The sequence below is a fragment of the Staurois parvus genome, unplaced genomic scaffold, assembly GCF_062004578.1.
Source record: "Staurois parvus isolate SC_StPar_1 unplaced genomic scaffold, SC_StPar_1.0 ptg000715l, whole genome shotgun sequence".
Lineage (NCBI taxonomy): Eukaryota > Metazoa > Chordata > Amphibia > Anura > Ranidae > Staurois > Staurois parvus.
The window spans coordinates 4,864,038-4,882,586 of NW_028318511.1; the positions used below are offsets into that span (position 1 = coordinate 4,864,038).

The window sequence follows — 18,549 nt, forward strand, 5'->3', positions numbered from 1 at the left end:
ATTATTATTATACAGTATTTATATAGCGCCAGAAGTTTGCTCAGTGCTGTACATTACAATGGGAGACAATACATGAGACAATACAATAACAATACAATACACGAGGGGTTCAAGGGCCCTGCTCCTTGGAGCTTACAATCTTGGAGGGAGGGGATAGTGGTACAGGAGGAAATGGCTGTGGGGGATGGAGTGGTAGGAGGAGTGGAGGAGATCGGCAATTAGGTGAGGGCGGGGTAGGCTTCCCTGAAGAGATGGGTTTTCAGGGTGCGCCTAAAGGTGAGGAGGGTAGGTGACAGTCTGATGGATTGGGGTAGCGAGTTCCAGAGGATGGGGGAAGCCCTGGAGGAGTCCTGGAGCCGGGCATGGGAGGAGGAGACCAGGGAGCTAGAGAGTAGGAGGTCTTGTGAGGAGTGAAGAGTACGTGTTGGGTGGTATTTGTATATCAGGTCGGTGACGTAGTTTGGGGCAGTATTATGGATAGCTTTGTACGTCAATGTTAGCAATTTGAATTTTATGCATTGCAGACAGCAGTAAATCATATTCTTCTATAGCAGGGGTGCTCAAACTGTTGCCCTCAGAGCCCTCTGACCTCAAACCAGGTAAGCGCATGCCCAGGTTCAGCAACCTGTTAATCACGATCTGGGCTTGCTGACCCGCTATCCCAGAGTGCATCAAGCCAACGCTGACAGCGGAGGAAGCAGGCAGCTGCGGAGAGAGCAGGAGCTGCATAAGCTGCTGCTTCCTCTGTAGCGATGGCCCCTGTCCCTAGAGGAGTGATACCAAGTATGCTTTGCCTGGGACCTTTCTAGGAGCCTGGAGAGCAATAGCACTGCAAGCTGCACTGAGCCATAGACTTCTATTATATCCAGCGGGTTTGCTGAATGCAGGAGTTTTGGTGCACTTTCAGAAAGTGCACCACATCTGAAAGATATAATTGAAGTCAATAGCAAAGTGCAGCTAACCCTCAGGAAAGTTGCACTGTGCTGCACATGTGGATCAGTGTGAAAGAATCCTAATAGTTGTTAACCCTTTTATAGGTGCTAATATGCTCATTGCAAAAACACGTTTTGCACTACATTTTCCTCCTGAAATTGCTCCCCTCCCCCACTGGAATTTAGTAGCTGCAGGAGTAAAATGTTCATTACGTTGTTCAAAATTAAAAAAAATCGAAATTCTGAATTATTTGATTTCATTGTGGCTCACGCCCGGTTACCAAATCACTTACAGTGGTAGTAAACTCTAGTTTTATACTTTTATCTACAGGTAAGCTTATAATAAAGCTTACCTGTAGGTAAATGTGCACCATTTAGGAGATATTCTAGTGAGCTGCAGCAGGTGACATCGCTGAACATCACGGGCATACCGTTCCTTAAGAGCTGTGTGCCGCAGCCATAGCTCCCATGCGTATGCGCAAGAGTGACGTCATCGCTGCTTCGCCTAGTCAAATGCCCACAGCTCAGGAACATGTAAGGAAGACCAGATGAAGATGAAAGCCTCTGCAGTAATGACAGTTTGCTGCTGGAGGGCTTCGTTTCATGGTAAGTCTTTCACAATGTGTTAGTATGGCATACATAATAGCACATTATGCCTTTACCTTGCAAGGGAAAATCTTTTTTTTTTTTTTTTTTATAATTTACTACTGCTTTGGCCCTCAGTCTTCAAGAGGTTTAGAATCCCTTCCCTATGGAAAGTTAATTTCCCAAAGTATAAATTCCTACTACTTTTGTCCTTGGTCTCAGTTACAAGGCATACTTAACCAGCTCTGCCCTTGCACCTGTATACCCCTGATGGATCTGAACGATTTATACAATCCTTGCAAAAGCCTGTTCATATGTGGTAGTTTTTACTTAGGGCAGGGGTGGGCAACTGTGGCCCTCCAGCTGTTGTAGAACTACAAGTCCCATGAGGCATTGCAAAACTGACAGTTACAAGCATGACTCCCAAAGGCAGAGGCATGACGGGACTTGTAGTTCACCAACAGCTGGAGGGCCACAGTTGCCCACCCCTGACTTAGGGCATACAACAAAGCTTTCTTATGGTAAAATTATCTTGCAAAAAATATTTGTAATGCAATCTGTAATCAATAAGGTCTAACAAAATGAAGTTAAAACTTATGCTATTTTCTTGGTTGACCAGTGGTAGTTTTAACCACTGGACCAGTAGGCGAATCCATAGCCTCTGTACAGTCCAATAATTGCTTTCAAACCACTCACTGCCATGAGCTGTCCAGCCACTTGATCTCGTATCTCAGTTTCCCACCATTCACTGCTCACCTACTGACAAGTAATTTCCCAAATATGGGCATTGGTAAATTTCAGTAATGACAGCACCACTAACCCTGTCCCCTTTGTCTGCATTTAGCTTTTGGCCAGGGAATCTTTCTACTGGCAGCTGAATGGGGCAAACGCCAGAGCCCAGTGCAGGAAACTATCACTCTGAGTACTGGAGTACCCTTGTTTGCCAGTTAAGACAGGGGAACCCAGTGAAGCAGTACCTTCATTTTTTTCATCAGCAGTTCATTTAGAAATACATGCCCCTGATTCTGATGAACATCTGTATCAGATCAACACAGGAGACAAATTCAGGTAGTTATTACTGCCACTCTAATCACCTCACTACTGGGCACTTTTACCCCCTTCCTGCCCCGACCTATTTTCAGCTTTCAGTGCTCTTGCACTTTAAATGACAATTACTCAGTCATGCAACACTGTACCCAAATTAAATGTTTGCCATTTGTTTTGCACAAATAGAACTTTCTTTTGGTGGCATTTAATCAGCACTGGTTTTTTTTTAGTTATAATGAAAAAAAATTTCTTAGTAAATTCTGCCAAAAATTTATACTGCTACATTGCTTTGGTAAAAATAACCCAAATCAGTGTATATTATTTTTTCTGTGTGAAAGTTATCATCCATTTTAGTAGTGCAGTTGCCCACAGAGGAGAGCATTGGCCAGGCAGCAGGGGGGACATGGTCAGCAACTGCAAAAGGAATCATCCAGGCAGCAGGCAGGAATACTGTCCAAAATCAGTACAGGCAGTAAGCAGAGATATTGACAGCACAGCCAAAGCATTGGTCCAGGCAGCAGACAGAGATGTGGTCAGCAACAGCCAAAGGAATTGTCCAGGCAGCAGGCAGGTCTATAAGCAGTCAGTACAGGTAGCAGGCAGTGGAGTGGTCAGTTCAGGTGGCAGGCAGAAGAATGGTTGATTAACAGGCCAGGGTCAGATGCAGCAGGCAGAAACGTCAGGCTTAGAGATCCGGTCAGGTAAGACCTGGATTCTGGGGCACAGACTTCTTCCCACCCAAATCTCTTCAAAGCTTCCAGTCTACAGACCCTAATCTGAGAATTACAAAACCCAGAGAAAGCCAAAAACGTAGTTTTCTCCACTCTGAAAAACTATTTTGGAACCCCTCACATACGTGAGACCCCTGTGCTGTCTTGAATCCCACTAACACAGTGGCAGGGCAAAAGATCAGTTAAGGAGGCAGGCAAAAAGCATGGTCAATTAACAGGCCGAGGTCATTTCATATAGAAGGCAGAAATGTGGTTGATAGTTCAAGTGGCAGACAGAGGCATCGTCAATAAACAGTCCAGGGTCAGTTCACGCGGCAAACTGAGGCATTATTGATAAACAGTCCAGGTTATACAGGGAAATAGCAGATAGCAGACCCTGGAAAAATATCTTCACTTCACATATACTCCACTAATAGTGTAATGATTAGTGTTGGGCTTTATGTTTGAGTCGAACATACGAACACACAAACGGCAAGAGCGTTCAACCGGCTGTTCGCACGCCGTGCCCACAATGCACTGCGCCCTGACAGTGCATTGTGATTAGCCAACGCAATGCACTTGACCACAGGTCAGGTGCAATGCTTTGGCCAATCACAATTCATGATGAATCACAAAGGGGCAGGGTTAACCCCCCTCCTTGTGAAGTCATCAGAGTATTTAACAACTGTCATCGTGGCGCAGCTGTCAGACGTCCGGGAGCCAGCGTTGAGAGTGGAACATTTTGGTTTTTGGGGTTTTTTTTCATTTTTCGGGTCAGTGGTGGTTTTTGACTTGTCAAAGACTGTCTTCTTAATACACAAAATTGCAGGGTGTCACCCATCCTCTGGAACTCCCTACCCCAATTTATCAGACTATCACCAACTCTCCTCTCCTTTAGGCGCACCCTGAAAACCCACCTCTTCAGGGAAGCCTACCCCACCCCCTGCTAATTGCCGACCTTCTCCACTCTTCCTACCACTCCATCCCCCATAGCTATTTCCTCCTGTACCACTATCCCCTCCCTCCTAGATTGTAAGCTCCAAGGAGCAGGGCCCTCAAACCCCTTGTGTATCACATTGTATTGTTATTGTACTGTCTCATGTATTGTCTCCCATTATAATGTACAGCGCTGAGCGAACTGTTGCCGCTTTATATATACTGTATAATAATAATAATAATAATGTTACATGACATGAAATGCATGCTTAAATAATGGACACATAACAATAAATTGTGAAATAAAGTACTAAATGTGAAATCAAGTGAACAAAAATCCATTTCACATACAGAAGGTGATAAGTGCTCAGTGCTCCCTGCCTGTGTGCCCCCTCACTCACTAACTTTAATGGACTCTTATGGTGAAATAAGAGTCTTTCACGCTTTTGGTGAGCCAAAGGAAGTCATGCTGGAGATTGTAGTCCTCCTGATTAAATGTTGCTTGTCATTCCCAGTGATTCAAATGTAGATTTAAGGTATACATGGATTTTCAGAAGTTTATAAGAAAATTAAATCTCAAAAAGTTTTTACTGGGAAAGGTGAACAGTGATCCCAGTGGAAACTTACTATACACATAGTGGGTTGAGGAATCTTTGTATCTTTATAGGAGCAGCAGCCCAGTTTTTGTTTAATATTGCATGTGCACTATTGATTGGTGTGTCCTTAGCACAGGTGATCATTATCTATCATTCTGTCATTTTTTAACACACTTTGTGAATGGGTAGCAATACCATGTACCGCATACTCATTCACATAGGGGGGGTCTGGGATCTGGGGGCTTCCAGGTTCCGATAAGCCCCCCACCCGCAGACCCCCACAAGCACTGGCCAGTGGGGAAGAGGCCCTTGTCCCCATCAACATGGGAACAAGGTGCTTTGGGGGGAGGGATCTCCCCAAAGCACCCCCCCATTTTGAGGGCATGTGGCTTGGAATGGTTCAGGAGGGGGGGGGCGCTCGCTCGTTCTCCCCCTTTCCTTACCCGCCGGGCTGCATGCTCAGGTAAGGGTCTGGTATGGATTTTGGAAGAGGATCCCCACGCCATTTTTTTTTCATTTTGGCATGGGGGTTCCCCTCAAAATCCATACCAGACCTGAACGGCTTGGTATGGATGGGAGGAGGGACCCCACGCCGTTTTTTAAAACAATTTTTAATTGTCGGGCAATGCCGACACTGGAGGGCTCAGTGTGAAGAGAAGCACAGCCAATCAAGTGACAGGCGACTCTGTTTACATTACATGATGACTGTGATTGGACACCATCATGTGATCAAAAGGGCCAATCACAGAGCCCTTCTGCCTAGTGGTGATGTGCTGTGTCCAGGGGACACAGGCACACTGGGAGTGTGCAGCTGTGCGGCAACATTCTGCGAGACGTATGGGAAAGTCCACTCTGAACGGCAAAGCTCCCACCTGGCTGTTAAAGTGCAGTGGCCAGGTGAGATGCAGTTAAGGACCTGTTGCTATGGAAGCTGTCAGGTATGAGATTTCCTGACCAAAAGATTAATGTGAACAAAGGGGTCAGGGATAGTGTTGATGTGACATTACCCAACTATTTCAAGGCCTGATGAGAACTGAGAGATTAGTTCACTGTCAGGTCTGCTTTATTGACAGCGTATGGCAGTGGGCAGATTCAAAAGCTGCTGTTGGACTGAATAACATCTATGGATGCACCCACTGCTGTGTGCTGTCGATCAAACAGCAAGGCATACCTGATGGAGCCCACCCCTACCACAAAATTGTCCCTGTATGATGTACGTATGATGGGCACGGTGACCAGGCAGGAAGCACAATGAGCAAGGAAGTGTCCATTATGGACACTTTGACCTCAGTTCCAGGCACCAACAGATTCTGTTCAGTCTGTGACAGGTACGTGAATCGGCCACAAGTACCAACAATTTTGGTTTGGCCTCCAATGTAATTTTAAAGGGGGTATATAACACCTTTTATGAACTTCCCCCTGGGCTGGTCTTAATTAGCACCATTTTCCCAATCTGCAGTACTTTTTTAGAAACTGTTGTTGCCATAGCTACAAATCCTTAAAGTTGGGGTTCTCAGAACTACCTGAATCTGTCACCTGTTATGGTTGTTACCAAAACTGGTGCAAATGCTTGGGGAAAACTGTGTCCCATAACACTGCACACCTTGTCTTTCTGAATGTAGCATTTAGAGGGGGATCACCGCTGAGCCTGTGCCCCGTTCCACCAGTCCAGGTTTTCTGTCACCTCACCCCCTGGGAGGTAGGGGTACCGGCATGCACATGGTCCTCTATGTGTGCACTAAGTAACTCCTTTGACCCTCCCATACCTTCAGCTAGGTCCATGGGGTCTCCATGCCGTGAGTTTGGTCCTGAAAGCTCAAGGGCACCAACTACTAGGGAGGGCATCAGGGCACTGTGAGCTGCTAATCCACTTATTGTGTGCCAAATACAATTGCTAATTAATGGATCGCCTTCACCTTACACATACTCATACCAATGTGTCTAATTAAATATAGATGCCAAATTGTGTCACACTCAATTGTTACCAATATGTTGCAAATCATAAATACATATATATGTGCCCAAATAACAATTTGTGCAGTATTCATGTGAATCCACTATAAAAAAACAACAAAGATGTCCATATATATAACAATCAGAAATGTCCATATATAATTCTTCAGAAGTTTTGTGTTCACTTGAAATATGTAAATTCACCTCTTATGTGAATATACTTTTAAATATGTGCACCCCCACCAGCTGTGCTCTCACCTCAAATATATGACCAAAACGTTAATTGAGGTCATATAAAGCCTGTGTCCCCTTAATTGGACCAAATCTGGATGGGATGGTGTCCTGCTTACATGTATTTATTTTTAAATTCAAGAATTACCTATATTTGACAAGGTATAAGCCTCCCACAGAATACTGTAGAGCATAGCTCAGAAAGTGGGAGGGGCCAACAGCACAATAAGCCAATTAGTTGAGCTTGAGTGCAAGATACAGTACATGCTGATAGGAATAGGGAGCAGAGTGACGTGGAGCTGAGCTTATTATTCTACTGCCTCCCCTTTTTGTTACTTGTATGCATGTTTCAGCTAGCAAGGAAATCTCTGTGATAGACAAATAGCCATTCACTTTGCCCCAAAAAGCAAAAAAAGGTTCTTTCACTGGTTTAAAAAAAATCACAAAGGTGTGAGACTACACGGATGGCAATAACGAACAAAAATCAGATCTCTCTTCATTATTAGTGATGGAGTTCTTTGTCTATGGTTTCCTTACATTGACAGTATGTGCCATGGCTGTAAATGACCTGTATGAACGTTTGCTTGGATCCATACTTCAAGCTATTTTTTTAAATAAAAACAACAGACATGTAATACTTACCTGCTCTGTTCAATGGTTTTGCACAGAGCCGCCCTGATTCTCAAATCCCCTGTTGGCGATACTGGCTCCTCTTTCCTGCTGAGTGCCCCCATAGCAACCCACTTACTATAGGGGCACTTGTGCGTACTAGCTCCCAAGCTCCACAAGACACAGAGTGGGACTCAGCTCTGCCCCCCCCCCCCCCACAGCTTCCTTCTCACAGGCTGTGATTGACAGCAGTGGGAGCCAATGGCTTAAAAAAACTTAAGCTTTTAGAATCACTTTAAGACTGGGGCTAAAAGCTTTTATTAATATATCCATTTGACTGAACAGTCTATATTTAGAAAAGGAATGCTTAGTTGTGTTGTCTGTGTTACCTGGTGGATATACTGCTCCTTCGTGCACACATACACAATGTGTAGTAGAACCGGTAGTAGTCTCAGTTGTAGTAGTAGTAGTAGTGGGTGTGGTTACAGAAGTTGTAGTGGGCACTGTTTCAGTTGTTGTAGAAACTGTAAGAAATAAAAAGATAAGTTATTAAAACACTGTCTAATTAGTGATGTTTCCAGTTGTAAAAAATAAACTTTGTGTTCAAACTATTTTAACCTACTGACTTTCATGATGAAGGTTGTATTTACGAACGCAAATCCTTGTTGTCATGATAAAAGTTGCTGAATGACATTTTGTTGCCAAAGCACACAGGGGTTGATTTCTTAACACTGGAGAGTTCAAAATCTGGTGCAACTGTGCACGGTATTCAATCAGCTTGTAAATTTGTCTTGTTCAATTAAGCTTTGACAATAAAACCTGGAAACTGATTGATTTCTATACAGAGCTGCATCATGCAGTAACTCCACATCAACCCCACAGTGTCATAAACTGGCCTTTTCTTTCATAAAATACCATTTTCACCTTTTTCATCCTTTGTTGCATATTAGCGCTGCAAGCCTTTTGCAACTTTTTTTGCAGCCACATCCTGTTTACATGTACTGTATATACTCCAGCAGCTGTTGTACATAATGTATCAAGGAATGATCCTAAGGTGACAACAGTGGATTATGCTAATGTAGTTTGCATAGCATGGCTGCATGTAGTCTGCAATGAAAGAGAATTTGACAGAGTGACAACACAAGAACAATTGGAAGACAAAGAGTGTGTGCTGTCAGTGCAGGAACAAGGTTATCTAGCACCCAGGGCAAAGATGCCAAACAGCGTACCCAAAAATGTATGAGCTCCCCCCTCCCCAAAAAAAGTTCAAGTGCTATAGGGGGAGTATAGAGGGCTATAGGATTGCAGCATCGGGACCCTGCACTGGAGATGCTGCTGGCTGTCAGATTGCCACTGTGCGGTGTTGCTTACCCACCCCCAACCAACATTCTTTGCCAGAAGGAGATGGGGTAAGGTTTTGTTACCTGTTGAAGTAGTAGTTACTTTAGTTGTAGTGGTTTCTGAGGTAAAAGGTGTTGTTTCCTCAGTTTCCTCTGTGGTACATGTTGTGGTGGACGGAGTAATTGTGGTAGTAGTGATAGAAGTTACTCTGCTTGTAGTTGGATTGGAGGTGTATGCTTTTGAAACAAAAGGAGAGAATGAGTTATTTACAACCCAGTTAAAAAATACAGAACGCACAGTTAGTATGATTGTATATGTATATTATGTATATGGTTCAAACATATACTGTTGTTGCTGCATATTATGTTCATGATTCAAAACGGTCAATATGCCTTTTTTGTTGCTGTTTGTAGGTATTTAGGGAGTGCAAACTATAGAAAAAGTAGATGATTGGAGTGCAAAGATGAAGGCAGAGCTCAGTCCCTAAAACACAAAATTGCTAAATGTAGAAAATGCCCATGGGACTTTCAATGAGCTGCGCCAAACAAGATGAATACCATATTGTATAAAACTGTACAAATCTTATTACAGATATCAGTTAAAAACAAAATACAATATACAAGATAACAATAACCAAATAGTAAAGGAATAAAAAATAGACTTAATAAATGTATTAAGGACACAGTTTACATAAAGAAATGCAACAGTACTGATGTCAGTCTTGAGGCGTTTCATGAAGCAATGCTCACTACTTCAGAAGACAAGGAAATCCAAAATTATCAAGTAAAACGGTCTTGGAAAGACCAAACAATCACCGATAGGCAAATGCCTGGGCTAAGAGATGAACATTGCATTACAATTTTTGTGAAAAATAACTTATAGTATCAATATATTTATAAAACCATATTATGTGTCCCTAGTATTTTTGTAGGCTGCAAAAGACTTATTATAGAAAAAAAGCTCATTTCTGGTGAGGTTTGCAATCTAGAGAATGTGAGAATATTGGAGTGTCCGCCATTGAAATGATTTAATAAACCTAATTCAATAAGTGACTATTCTTATATTTAAGCTTTAGCACATAAAGGCTAAAGGCTTTAGGGTGTAACATCATGCCCCGTTCACGCCATTCACCACTTCCACTGTGACAGCAGGGAGGGGATCCGCTCCATGCACCCGCTGTCTTATTTTAAAAATGGTACGGCTGTTCGAGTCTCCATCTGTGCAGCTGCATCATCCATTTACAGCAATCTGTGAATGAAGAAACTACAGGTCTGGTCTGACTCCATGGCACACAGCTTGAAGTTCTCAGTGAACTGTGAGGGTGCTGATGAGCACCCTCATAATCCATTCACTCTTCCTTCAGCTTTGTAACTGAAAGCCTTAAAGAGGTACAGATGCACAGCTGGAGGGACATTATGCAGGAGCCTGACATTGCACCTGTGATCCAATGATCGTGAGTGCAATGATTTGCAGGCTCCTGTAGATAAAAATAATAAATGCACATTTTTTTTCTGCAAAAATATGTGCATTTAATATTTCTCAAAAAAAGTGAACTTATCCTTTAGAGCAGAGGTCTTCAAACTGTGGCCCTTTGTTTGCCCTTATCTGGCCCTTGGAGCACTATTCCACCAACTGACACCAATGATGGGGCAACATACCCCCCACTGACACAATCAATGGGGCACTATTGTTATCATTGATATCAACATTGAGGCACTATTCCTCCCATTTTAACCAATGAGGTTGCACTAATGCCGGGGCATTTTCTATTCCCACTTGCCTCAATCCGGCCCCCCTAAAGCCTGAAGGGCAGTAAACTGGCCCTTTGTTTGGAAAGTTTGGAGACCCCTGCTTTGGAGTGTATGTCCAGCCAAATTTTTTTTTCTTTAGTCTTGGATAAAGAGGGCAAGGATTAGAACCCCTGTTACTGCTATTTGGGGTTCTAAGAAGAATTTACCTTCCCTTCCTGTCCCAATGACATCACCTTACCATGTGAAAAAACTGTGTTATCCAACGTATGGCTGTCAAAAAAACCTAGAATATTCTGTTTGACTTTGCAAAGCTCTAAATGACAGGGGGGTGTGGGCTTGTCCACCGATATTATGGAGCCATAACCTTGGTGAGAATTCTTAATATGGTAGGAAACTGAAGCACAAGGAAAAAAATTTGGCCTCTGGGCACCACTTACTAGCACATTATGACAGACTTACCTGAAAACAAAGCCCTCCAGCGGCACACTGTCACCACTGTAGGCTCTTCTATCTTCACCCAGTCTTTCTTTTGGTTTGCAGGCTTCGGCGGTATGAATGGCCAAGGCATGATGATGTCACTCCTGCACATGCATGCAGGATTCACTCTTTACAGCACAAGGCTCTAAAGGAATGGCATGGGTATGCCATTCCTTCAGAGCGCATGTGCCGGTGATGTCACTGGCTGCTGCCAAAGTAAATATTTCCTAAACAGTGCACGTGTAGGAGATATTTACCGTACCTATAAGTAAACCTTATTGTAGACTTACCTATAGGTATAATTCAACTAAGAGAGTTTACTCTCACTTTAACTAAAGTCCTATTGTGAAGGATAAAATTTGGGTCAAAATAGAAAAATATATGGCTGGGTGTAATCTTGCACACACTACTTGGGTCCCTGCCAGATACAGGGGTTTGGTGGATGAGATCTCTCCTCTAACAGCTGCTACTTTAAAAGCTTGGGATGAGACAAGCAGGGCAGTGAAATTGATGCCCCTGTATCTCCTCTACACCTCTGGGAGGATACTTTCGGTTTCTCTGGAGAAGATACTTCTTTTTTTGGCACAAGGGGTCAGGGCACTGACACAAGCTGCGGTGAGATTGCCCCAAACAGCATTTTACTATTGCTTCCTGATGTACAGATGGATTTTAGGAGACACTACCAGTTGTGACACTTTTCTAAAACTCTTCATACCCTGCCTCACCTGACAGACTCTCTGACTACTGGGAAAAAAAATATAGACAGGAAAATTAAGTGATTCACATATCTTATCAAATATATACCAACTCCTCCTACTGACTTACACCCCAGACAAGTCATCCTTCTGGAGACAGTGGGAGAAGGAGTTGAATTAAGAAATCCCTTTATGTAATAAGGCTACGTTCACACTTGCCCGTAGTCTGTGGGCTGGCTGCTAGTGCAGGAATCAAACCTGTTCCTAAACCCGCAATCACTCACAGACAAATCATTCTGCGCCTACAAGATGTGCAGGGCTGGCATTCATTCTGAATGCCACCCCCACGCATCTCAGCCTACATCGCTTTTGCGGGTGCGGGAACCACTGGGAAACCACATGGTCAAAAAGACAATGCGGTTTCCTTGCAGGCACTTTTTTAAAAAGGTGCATGCACCTTTTTTCTGTGGGAAACGTGAGCATGGCAGCCCATACAAATGAATGGGCTGCTGTGCCCAAACAAATGTGGGCTGCACGACCCGCAATAGTAGAAATCTAGGGTAAGTTCAAAATTCTTACTCTTGCCCACTCTATCTCCATAAGTATGAAAACACAAGAAGCATGTTATAAATGTATTTCTGGGTGGTATAAAACCCCTGTTAAATTAGCATATATGTCTTCAAGGTCTACCCCAACCTGTTAGAGAGGCTGTTCTCAAGCGGGAATGTTTATGCATCCATGGTGGCATTGTCCAAAGGTTCAAAAATATCAGGATGATATTTTGACATGGGTATATGAAATATCTCCTTTTCCACTTATGAAAGTGCAAATTTTAGTTCATAATACCTCAATTTCAGTTAAAGCATATAAGAATTGTGTTTTACCCCACTTTTTAAATGCAGCTAAAGCCCTAATACCTTGTTTCTTTAAAAGGGATATATGCACTACCCTATTTTGCCTTATTAGGGGTGCGCATTTATGAATATTATGATCTTAATTTTATGTGTTATCATTGATATTTTATAAATGTAGAAAGATTTATTCCCTTCCCCTGTTCCTTGCCCGTCTCACTTTTTTGACTCCTTGAGTTTGCAATTCCCTCCACTCAAATTGAGAACACACCATTTAATTTGCCCTTCTATAATGAAAAGGCAAAAACATTTGTATATATATTTTTGAGGCCACAAATCCTTTATATCTGAAACCTCCAGATGAGACACTCTCCACCACTAATCAAAGGTCTGTATGCAGTCAGAGGTTTGCTCTCATTCAGCTAGAATGCTGCATATGAGTACTAATATATCTAGCTGCAGACTTCCAATTGCATGCAGACCTTTGATTGATGGTAGAGTGTCTCTTCGGGAGAATACAAAAAGGAAGTGTATCTGTATTTCCATAATAGAAGAACAAATGAAATAGTGAGTCTGATTTCAATTCTGGGTGGAGGTAGCGGAAAGAGGAGTGTGAAGTGGAGTTATTGAAAGAAAGTAGAGGATGGTCTATTTATAAACATCTGTTGTAAGAATGTGACAAGCATTCACCCTTGCCTTAAAGTGGAAGTAAAGTCCACTTTTTAACTTGTACCTACAGGCAAGCCTATAATAAGGCTTATCTGTGGGTACAGTGAATATCTCCTAAACTTGCACTGTTTAGGAGATATTCACACAGTATGCAGCTGCTCACATCACCGGCACATGTGCTTTGAAGGGATGGCATACCTGTGTACCAGCACCAGCCAAAGTCCGCAAACTCAGAAGGAAGACGAGGTGAAGATGGATGCGCCCAGGAGTTGTGACAGCTCTACGTTGGAGGACTTCGTGTCCAGGTAAGAGGTAAGTCTGTCATAATGTGCTAGTATGCGGTGCATACTAATACATTATGATTTAAACCTGCAGGGACCTGATCTTTTTTTTTTTTTTGGTGGTTTACTACTGCTTTAACAAATTTTCACTGTATATTGCTTAATACAGTGATTTCCTTTACTCATCGGTCTAGTGTCCATAATGCAGGCGTTTTTTTTGTTTGCTAATTGAGGTATTTCTATTTTCAATACACATGCACAAAAAAGTTTTTCGTCAATATGAGACCACTGATGCTAATGCTAATGCTGTCTGAGCCACATTTCACTTTTTGAACAATACTGCAGGAGCTGCAAAATTGGAAATTACCTGTTGTTCGAGAAGAAGTAATGATTGTTGGGGTTACTGTGGTGCTTGATGTGGATGTAGGTGTTGTACTTTCAGTTGTAGTAGTTGTAGTTGTAGGCGTTGTAGTAGTGGTTGTTGGTGGTGTAGTTGTTATAGTAGTTGTAGGTGGTGTAGTCGTTGTAGTAGTAGTTGTAGGTGGTGTCGTTGTTGTAGTAGTTGTCTCAGTTACAGTGGTGGTTGGTGCTGTAGACACAGTTGTTGTTGTTGATGTTGTTGTTGTTGTACTTTGAGTTGTAGTGGGAAGCTGGGTTGATTTACACCATTCAGGTATAGTAGGCATATTAGGTATGTCAGTTGAGCCAGGTAACACAACTTCGACACAGCAGTAGACTTTGATCTGATAATTGTAGCACACTGGCATGAATCCAGTCTGGTCTTTGTTGTTACACACAAGGCCCGTGGACACATCACAGGTCACTTTCTGCCCCACCTCTTCCAGTGGTATATCTGGGAATCTGTCTGCTCTGCAGGAAATATCCTCTGGATTCGTACACACTTCAAAACCGGCATTTCTGATGTTCTCATAAGTCTCATAATCCCCTCCATTTGGTTCATATTTCGGGTAACTCACATCAAACCACTCTGACCATGTGCAGTTGCTCTTAACTACAGTTTCTCTTGCTGCAGTTGTCCAATAATCACAGTCTGAAACACAAATCATAATTATGTAATAACAGTTGTGCCTTTATATTACTGAACATTGTACATCATGTAGTTTCTGCATAAACTGGCCTAGATATTATAGAGATGAGGAGAAAGATTTTTACTAATCAGACAGGTCTTTTGACTACCCCTATGACTAGCCTGTCCCCACAATACTCAGTAGGTCCCATATAATTTCATTTATCTTCCAGCCTTTCCACACACCATAAATTCATACAAACGAGAGAAAGGGTTAATACCACTATTCACTCCAACTCTGCTACAAAGTAATCACTGTAGACAAGTGTAGTCTAGAACGGTGTTTACTGAATCTGTTTTAAGGTTTCTTCCTGTATTTTATGCATTTTTCCTCTGTTTTGACTCCTTGGAACTTCTCCATTTGATGAAATGAAGAATTTCCATAAAAGTTGCACGTAACTACCAAAAGTGTTATGTTCCCTAATCTTTTCATCCAATTTCTACATGATTCATGTGTTCTTTTGAAAACACATTCTAAAGGAACATGTAAATGTTTACATAAAACCTTTCCATCTTTTATGGCATACTTTATATTGAACCTAGTTATTGAGTCTCTATGCTTCTCTATGAAATTCAGACAGATTATGACTGGTGGGAGGGACCGGCAGGATGCAGCATAATTTTTTGGAAACATCACGTCACTCTGTCTCAGCCCTCCTCTTCTCCTTCTCCTCCTATAGCCGAAAGACGGCTACTGCGCAGTTGTCCAGAGGGCTTCCATGGACGTCCTCCCAAAACCCCCTGGTGCGCTCATTGGGGCGTGTTGTGTGACCACTGTGTCCTTTGGACATTGTTGATCAAAGATCACAATAAAGGGCCAATCACAGCGTCCCTTTACCATGTGATGAGCTGTGTCCAATCACAGCTGATCACATGTAAACAGACTTGCTGGTTATCGGCAGTCCTTTCCTCGCACACTGTGTCTGTGTGAGTAAAGGAGAGCCGATAACCAGCAAGGCTGTCAGTACATTGTTTACACGGATAATCAGGGCATTGATCATCAGTGCCCCAATTATCTGTGCAGCCCCATCAGTGCCCATCAGTGCAGAACATTGCAGCTTATCTGTGCCCATCAGTGTCATCTATCCATGCCCATCAGTGCAGTCTATCAGTGCCCATCAGTGCCGTCTTATCACTGCAGCTTATCAGTGCTCACCAGTGCCACCTATCAGTGCCCATCAGTGCTGTCTATCAGTGCACATCAGTGCAACCTCATAGGTGCCCTTCAGTGTAAACTTATCAGTGCAGCCTTATCAATGCCCATCAGTGCAGCCTATCAGTGGCCATCAGTGCAGTTTCATCAGTGCTTATCAGTGCAGTCTCATCAGCGCACATCAGCGAAGAAGAAAAATACTTATTTGCAAAATTTTATAACAGAAACTAAGAAAAAAATTGGATTTTTTGCATCTTTTTTAATCTTTAAAAAACAGTGGTGATTAAATACCACCAAAAGAAAGTTCTATCTGTCTCAAAAAATAATACAAATGTCATGGGTACAGTATTGTATGACCTTGCAATTGTCATTCAACAGCACTGAAAGCTGAAAATTGGCAGGAAGAGAGTGAAGGTACCCAGTACTGAAGCGGTTAACTTACAGTCTCAGTAGCGTGGCAGACATTGACTCGATCCAAAATACATCTTGCACATTGTAGAAAGCTTTAGTCCTCATGCACACTGGACATTTTTACAGCTGTTGTTTTTGGCTTTTTTTTCTACAGCCAGCAAACCCCCCAGCATGTTATCCTATGTGTCCATGCACACATAGACTGGAATCAATGTTTTTTGGCTTAAAAAAAACCCAGGACTAGTGGGTTTCCAGAGGAGTTTCTTAGCTGTAAAAACGCTCTAACGCTGAAAACTGCAGCAAAACACAGTAAAATGTGGTAAAATGTGGCAAACCAGTGTTTTTGGCCATTTTTTTGACCCCAAAAAATTGGGGGGTAAAAAAACCTGCTAAAAACGCTAAATACCTGACGTTGTTAATGTGACTTTACACAGGTAACAATACCAGTGTTATTAAAATGCCCAGTGTGCATGGAGCCTTAATGGAAACACTTGTGCAGACCATAACAAATAAACATTAGATGGGTAAAAAAAAATCAAAGAGGGGTAGATTTACTAAAACTGGAGAGTGCAAAATCTGGTGCAGCTCTGCATAGAAACTAATCAGATTTCAATTTTTTTTTTGTCAAAGCTTAACTGAACAAACTGAAGTTAGAAGCTGATTGGCTACCATGCCCACTTGCACCAGATTTCTCACTCTCCAGGTTTTGTAAATCAACCCTAGTGTGTCTAGCTGCAGTGAAATATAGTACATGTAATGAACTGAGGCCAAAAGCATGATGAAAAGGTTGGGACTAAGGCTGGCCATACACTATACAATTTTCTGTTCAATTTCTGCCCAATTTCCTTTAGATTTACCTGCAATTATGTAGTGTACGGGCTTTCCTAATTGGATACAATTGAAAGTGTTGTTTAGGTTTGACCTCCTATTATATGGTTTTTGATAAATCTAAACCAAAATTCTCAAGTACATTGTATAATGCAAGGCCAGCCAAAGTACATTCAATAGTGAGGTAAGGATAACATTATAAAGGGCGAACAAACAGACAATGCATGTGTAACAAGATAGGTGTTACATCATCCAAAAAAACTGTACCTGCTGGCATTTGTTTTTTTTTTGTTGCTTTGGTTACATTTTAACAGAAGAAGCACAGGCTCCAATATAGGATAATTAACCACTTCCCGACCGACCTATAGCAGAACTACTGCCACAGGGTGGCAGGGCTGCGCAAAATTATATATATATATATATATATATATATATATACATATACACGTGATTTTGCATTTTCCTGCGTGCCCTACCAGCACCGCCATTGGCAGCTACAGCTGTCAATCACCGGGTCCCAGTGTCACCAGAGCAGTCCAGTGGGCACAGCGGTTACAGATTGCACTCCTGCTTGCCCCGGATGGCACTCAAGTGTTCCATGCATCCTCCTGGAACAAGGAAGCTCCCACCCAGCTGTTTATCTACAGTGGCCAGGTGGGAGGTGGTTAAAGCTGACCAAGGATTACAACCCCTGTCAGATTTTTACTGCTATTTGGGGCTCTTCTTGTCCTGATACAAAATTTCACAGGTAAGAAATTGTGTGATCTATCTTATACAAACACTGCCATGTGTGTAAAATCATTACATGTTCAAAAAAAAAGTATTTTCAACAAATCGTTGTGTCTCCTTCAATTAATTCAACGTCTCGTGCTTGCAACTCCCTCCACCCAAAATTGAAAACCCTTACCATTTCATTTGCCTTTTCATTATGAAAATGCAAAAATTGCATATATGCTCTTGAGATCACAAATATTTTTGATTCTGAAACCGCCAGATGAGACACTCTCCATCATTAATAAAAGGTCTATGTGCAGTTAAAAACTGGCTCGCATGCAGCTAGAGAATGGTACATATAATTTTTATTATACCAAGCTGCAACTTCCAATTGCATACAGACCTTTGACTGATGATGGAGAGTGTCTCTTCTGGAGGAATTTAGAAAGGATCTGCAAGCTCTAGAAGTCTCTTTTCAATTTTGGGTGGAGAGAGTTGCAAGCATGTGAATTGGAATTAGTGAAAGATGACATAATTGGGTCTATTTATAAAAAAATTGTTTGATGAATGTGGAGTGGAGTTAATGAAAGAAGACACAAAGCAATTGTTGAAAAGACTTTACTTGGGGTCACATATTTATTGTTCTTGTTTTCCTATATGTGTTATTTTTTTTATTTTATCAAGTAGCTAAC

At 42.2% G+C, this 18,549-nt stretch overlaps 1 protein-coding gene across 1 annotated transcript in view; it reads right to left on the minus strand.

Moving 5' to 3' along the window:
- LOC149445623 (mucin-2-like) overlaps positions 1-18,549 on the minus strand; it is a 166,342-nt gene that overhangs the window by 44,930 nt on the left and 102,863 nt on the right. Inside the window, exons 33-35 of the mRNA XM_089653541.1 lie at positions 14,032-14,715; positions 9,024-9,176; positions 7,989-8,123 (exon numbers count right to left, since the gene is read on the minus strand). Of these exons, the coding sequence (XP_089509667.1) occupies positions 7,989-8,123; positions 9,024-9,176; positions 14,032-14,715 (972 nt within the window). The remainder of the gene's footprint in view (positions 1-7,988; positions 8,124-9,023; positions 9,177-14,031; positions 14,716-18,549) is intronic.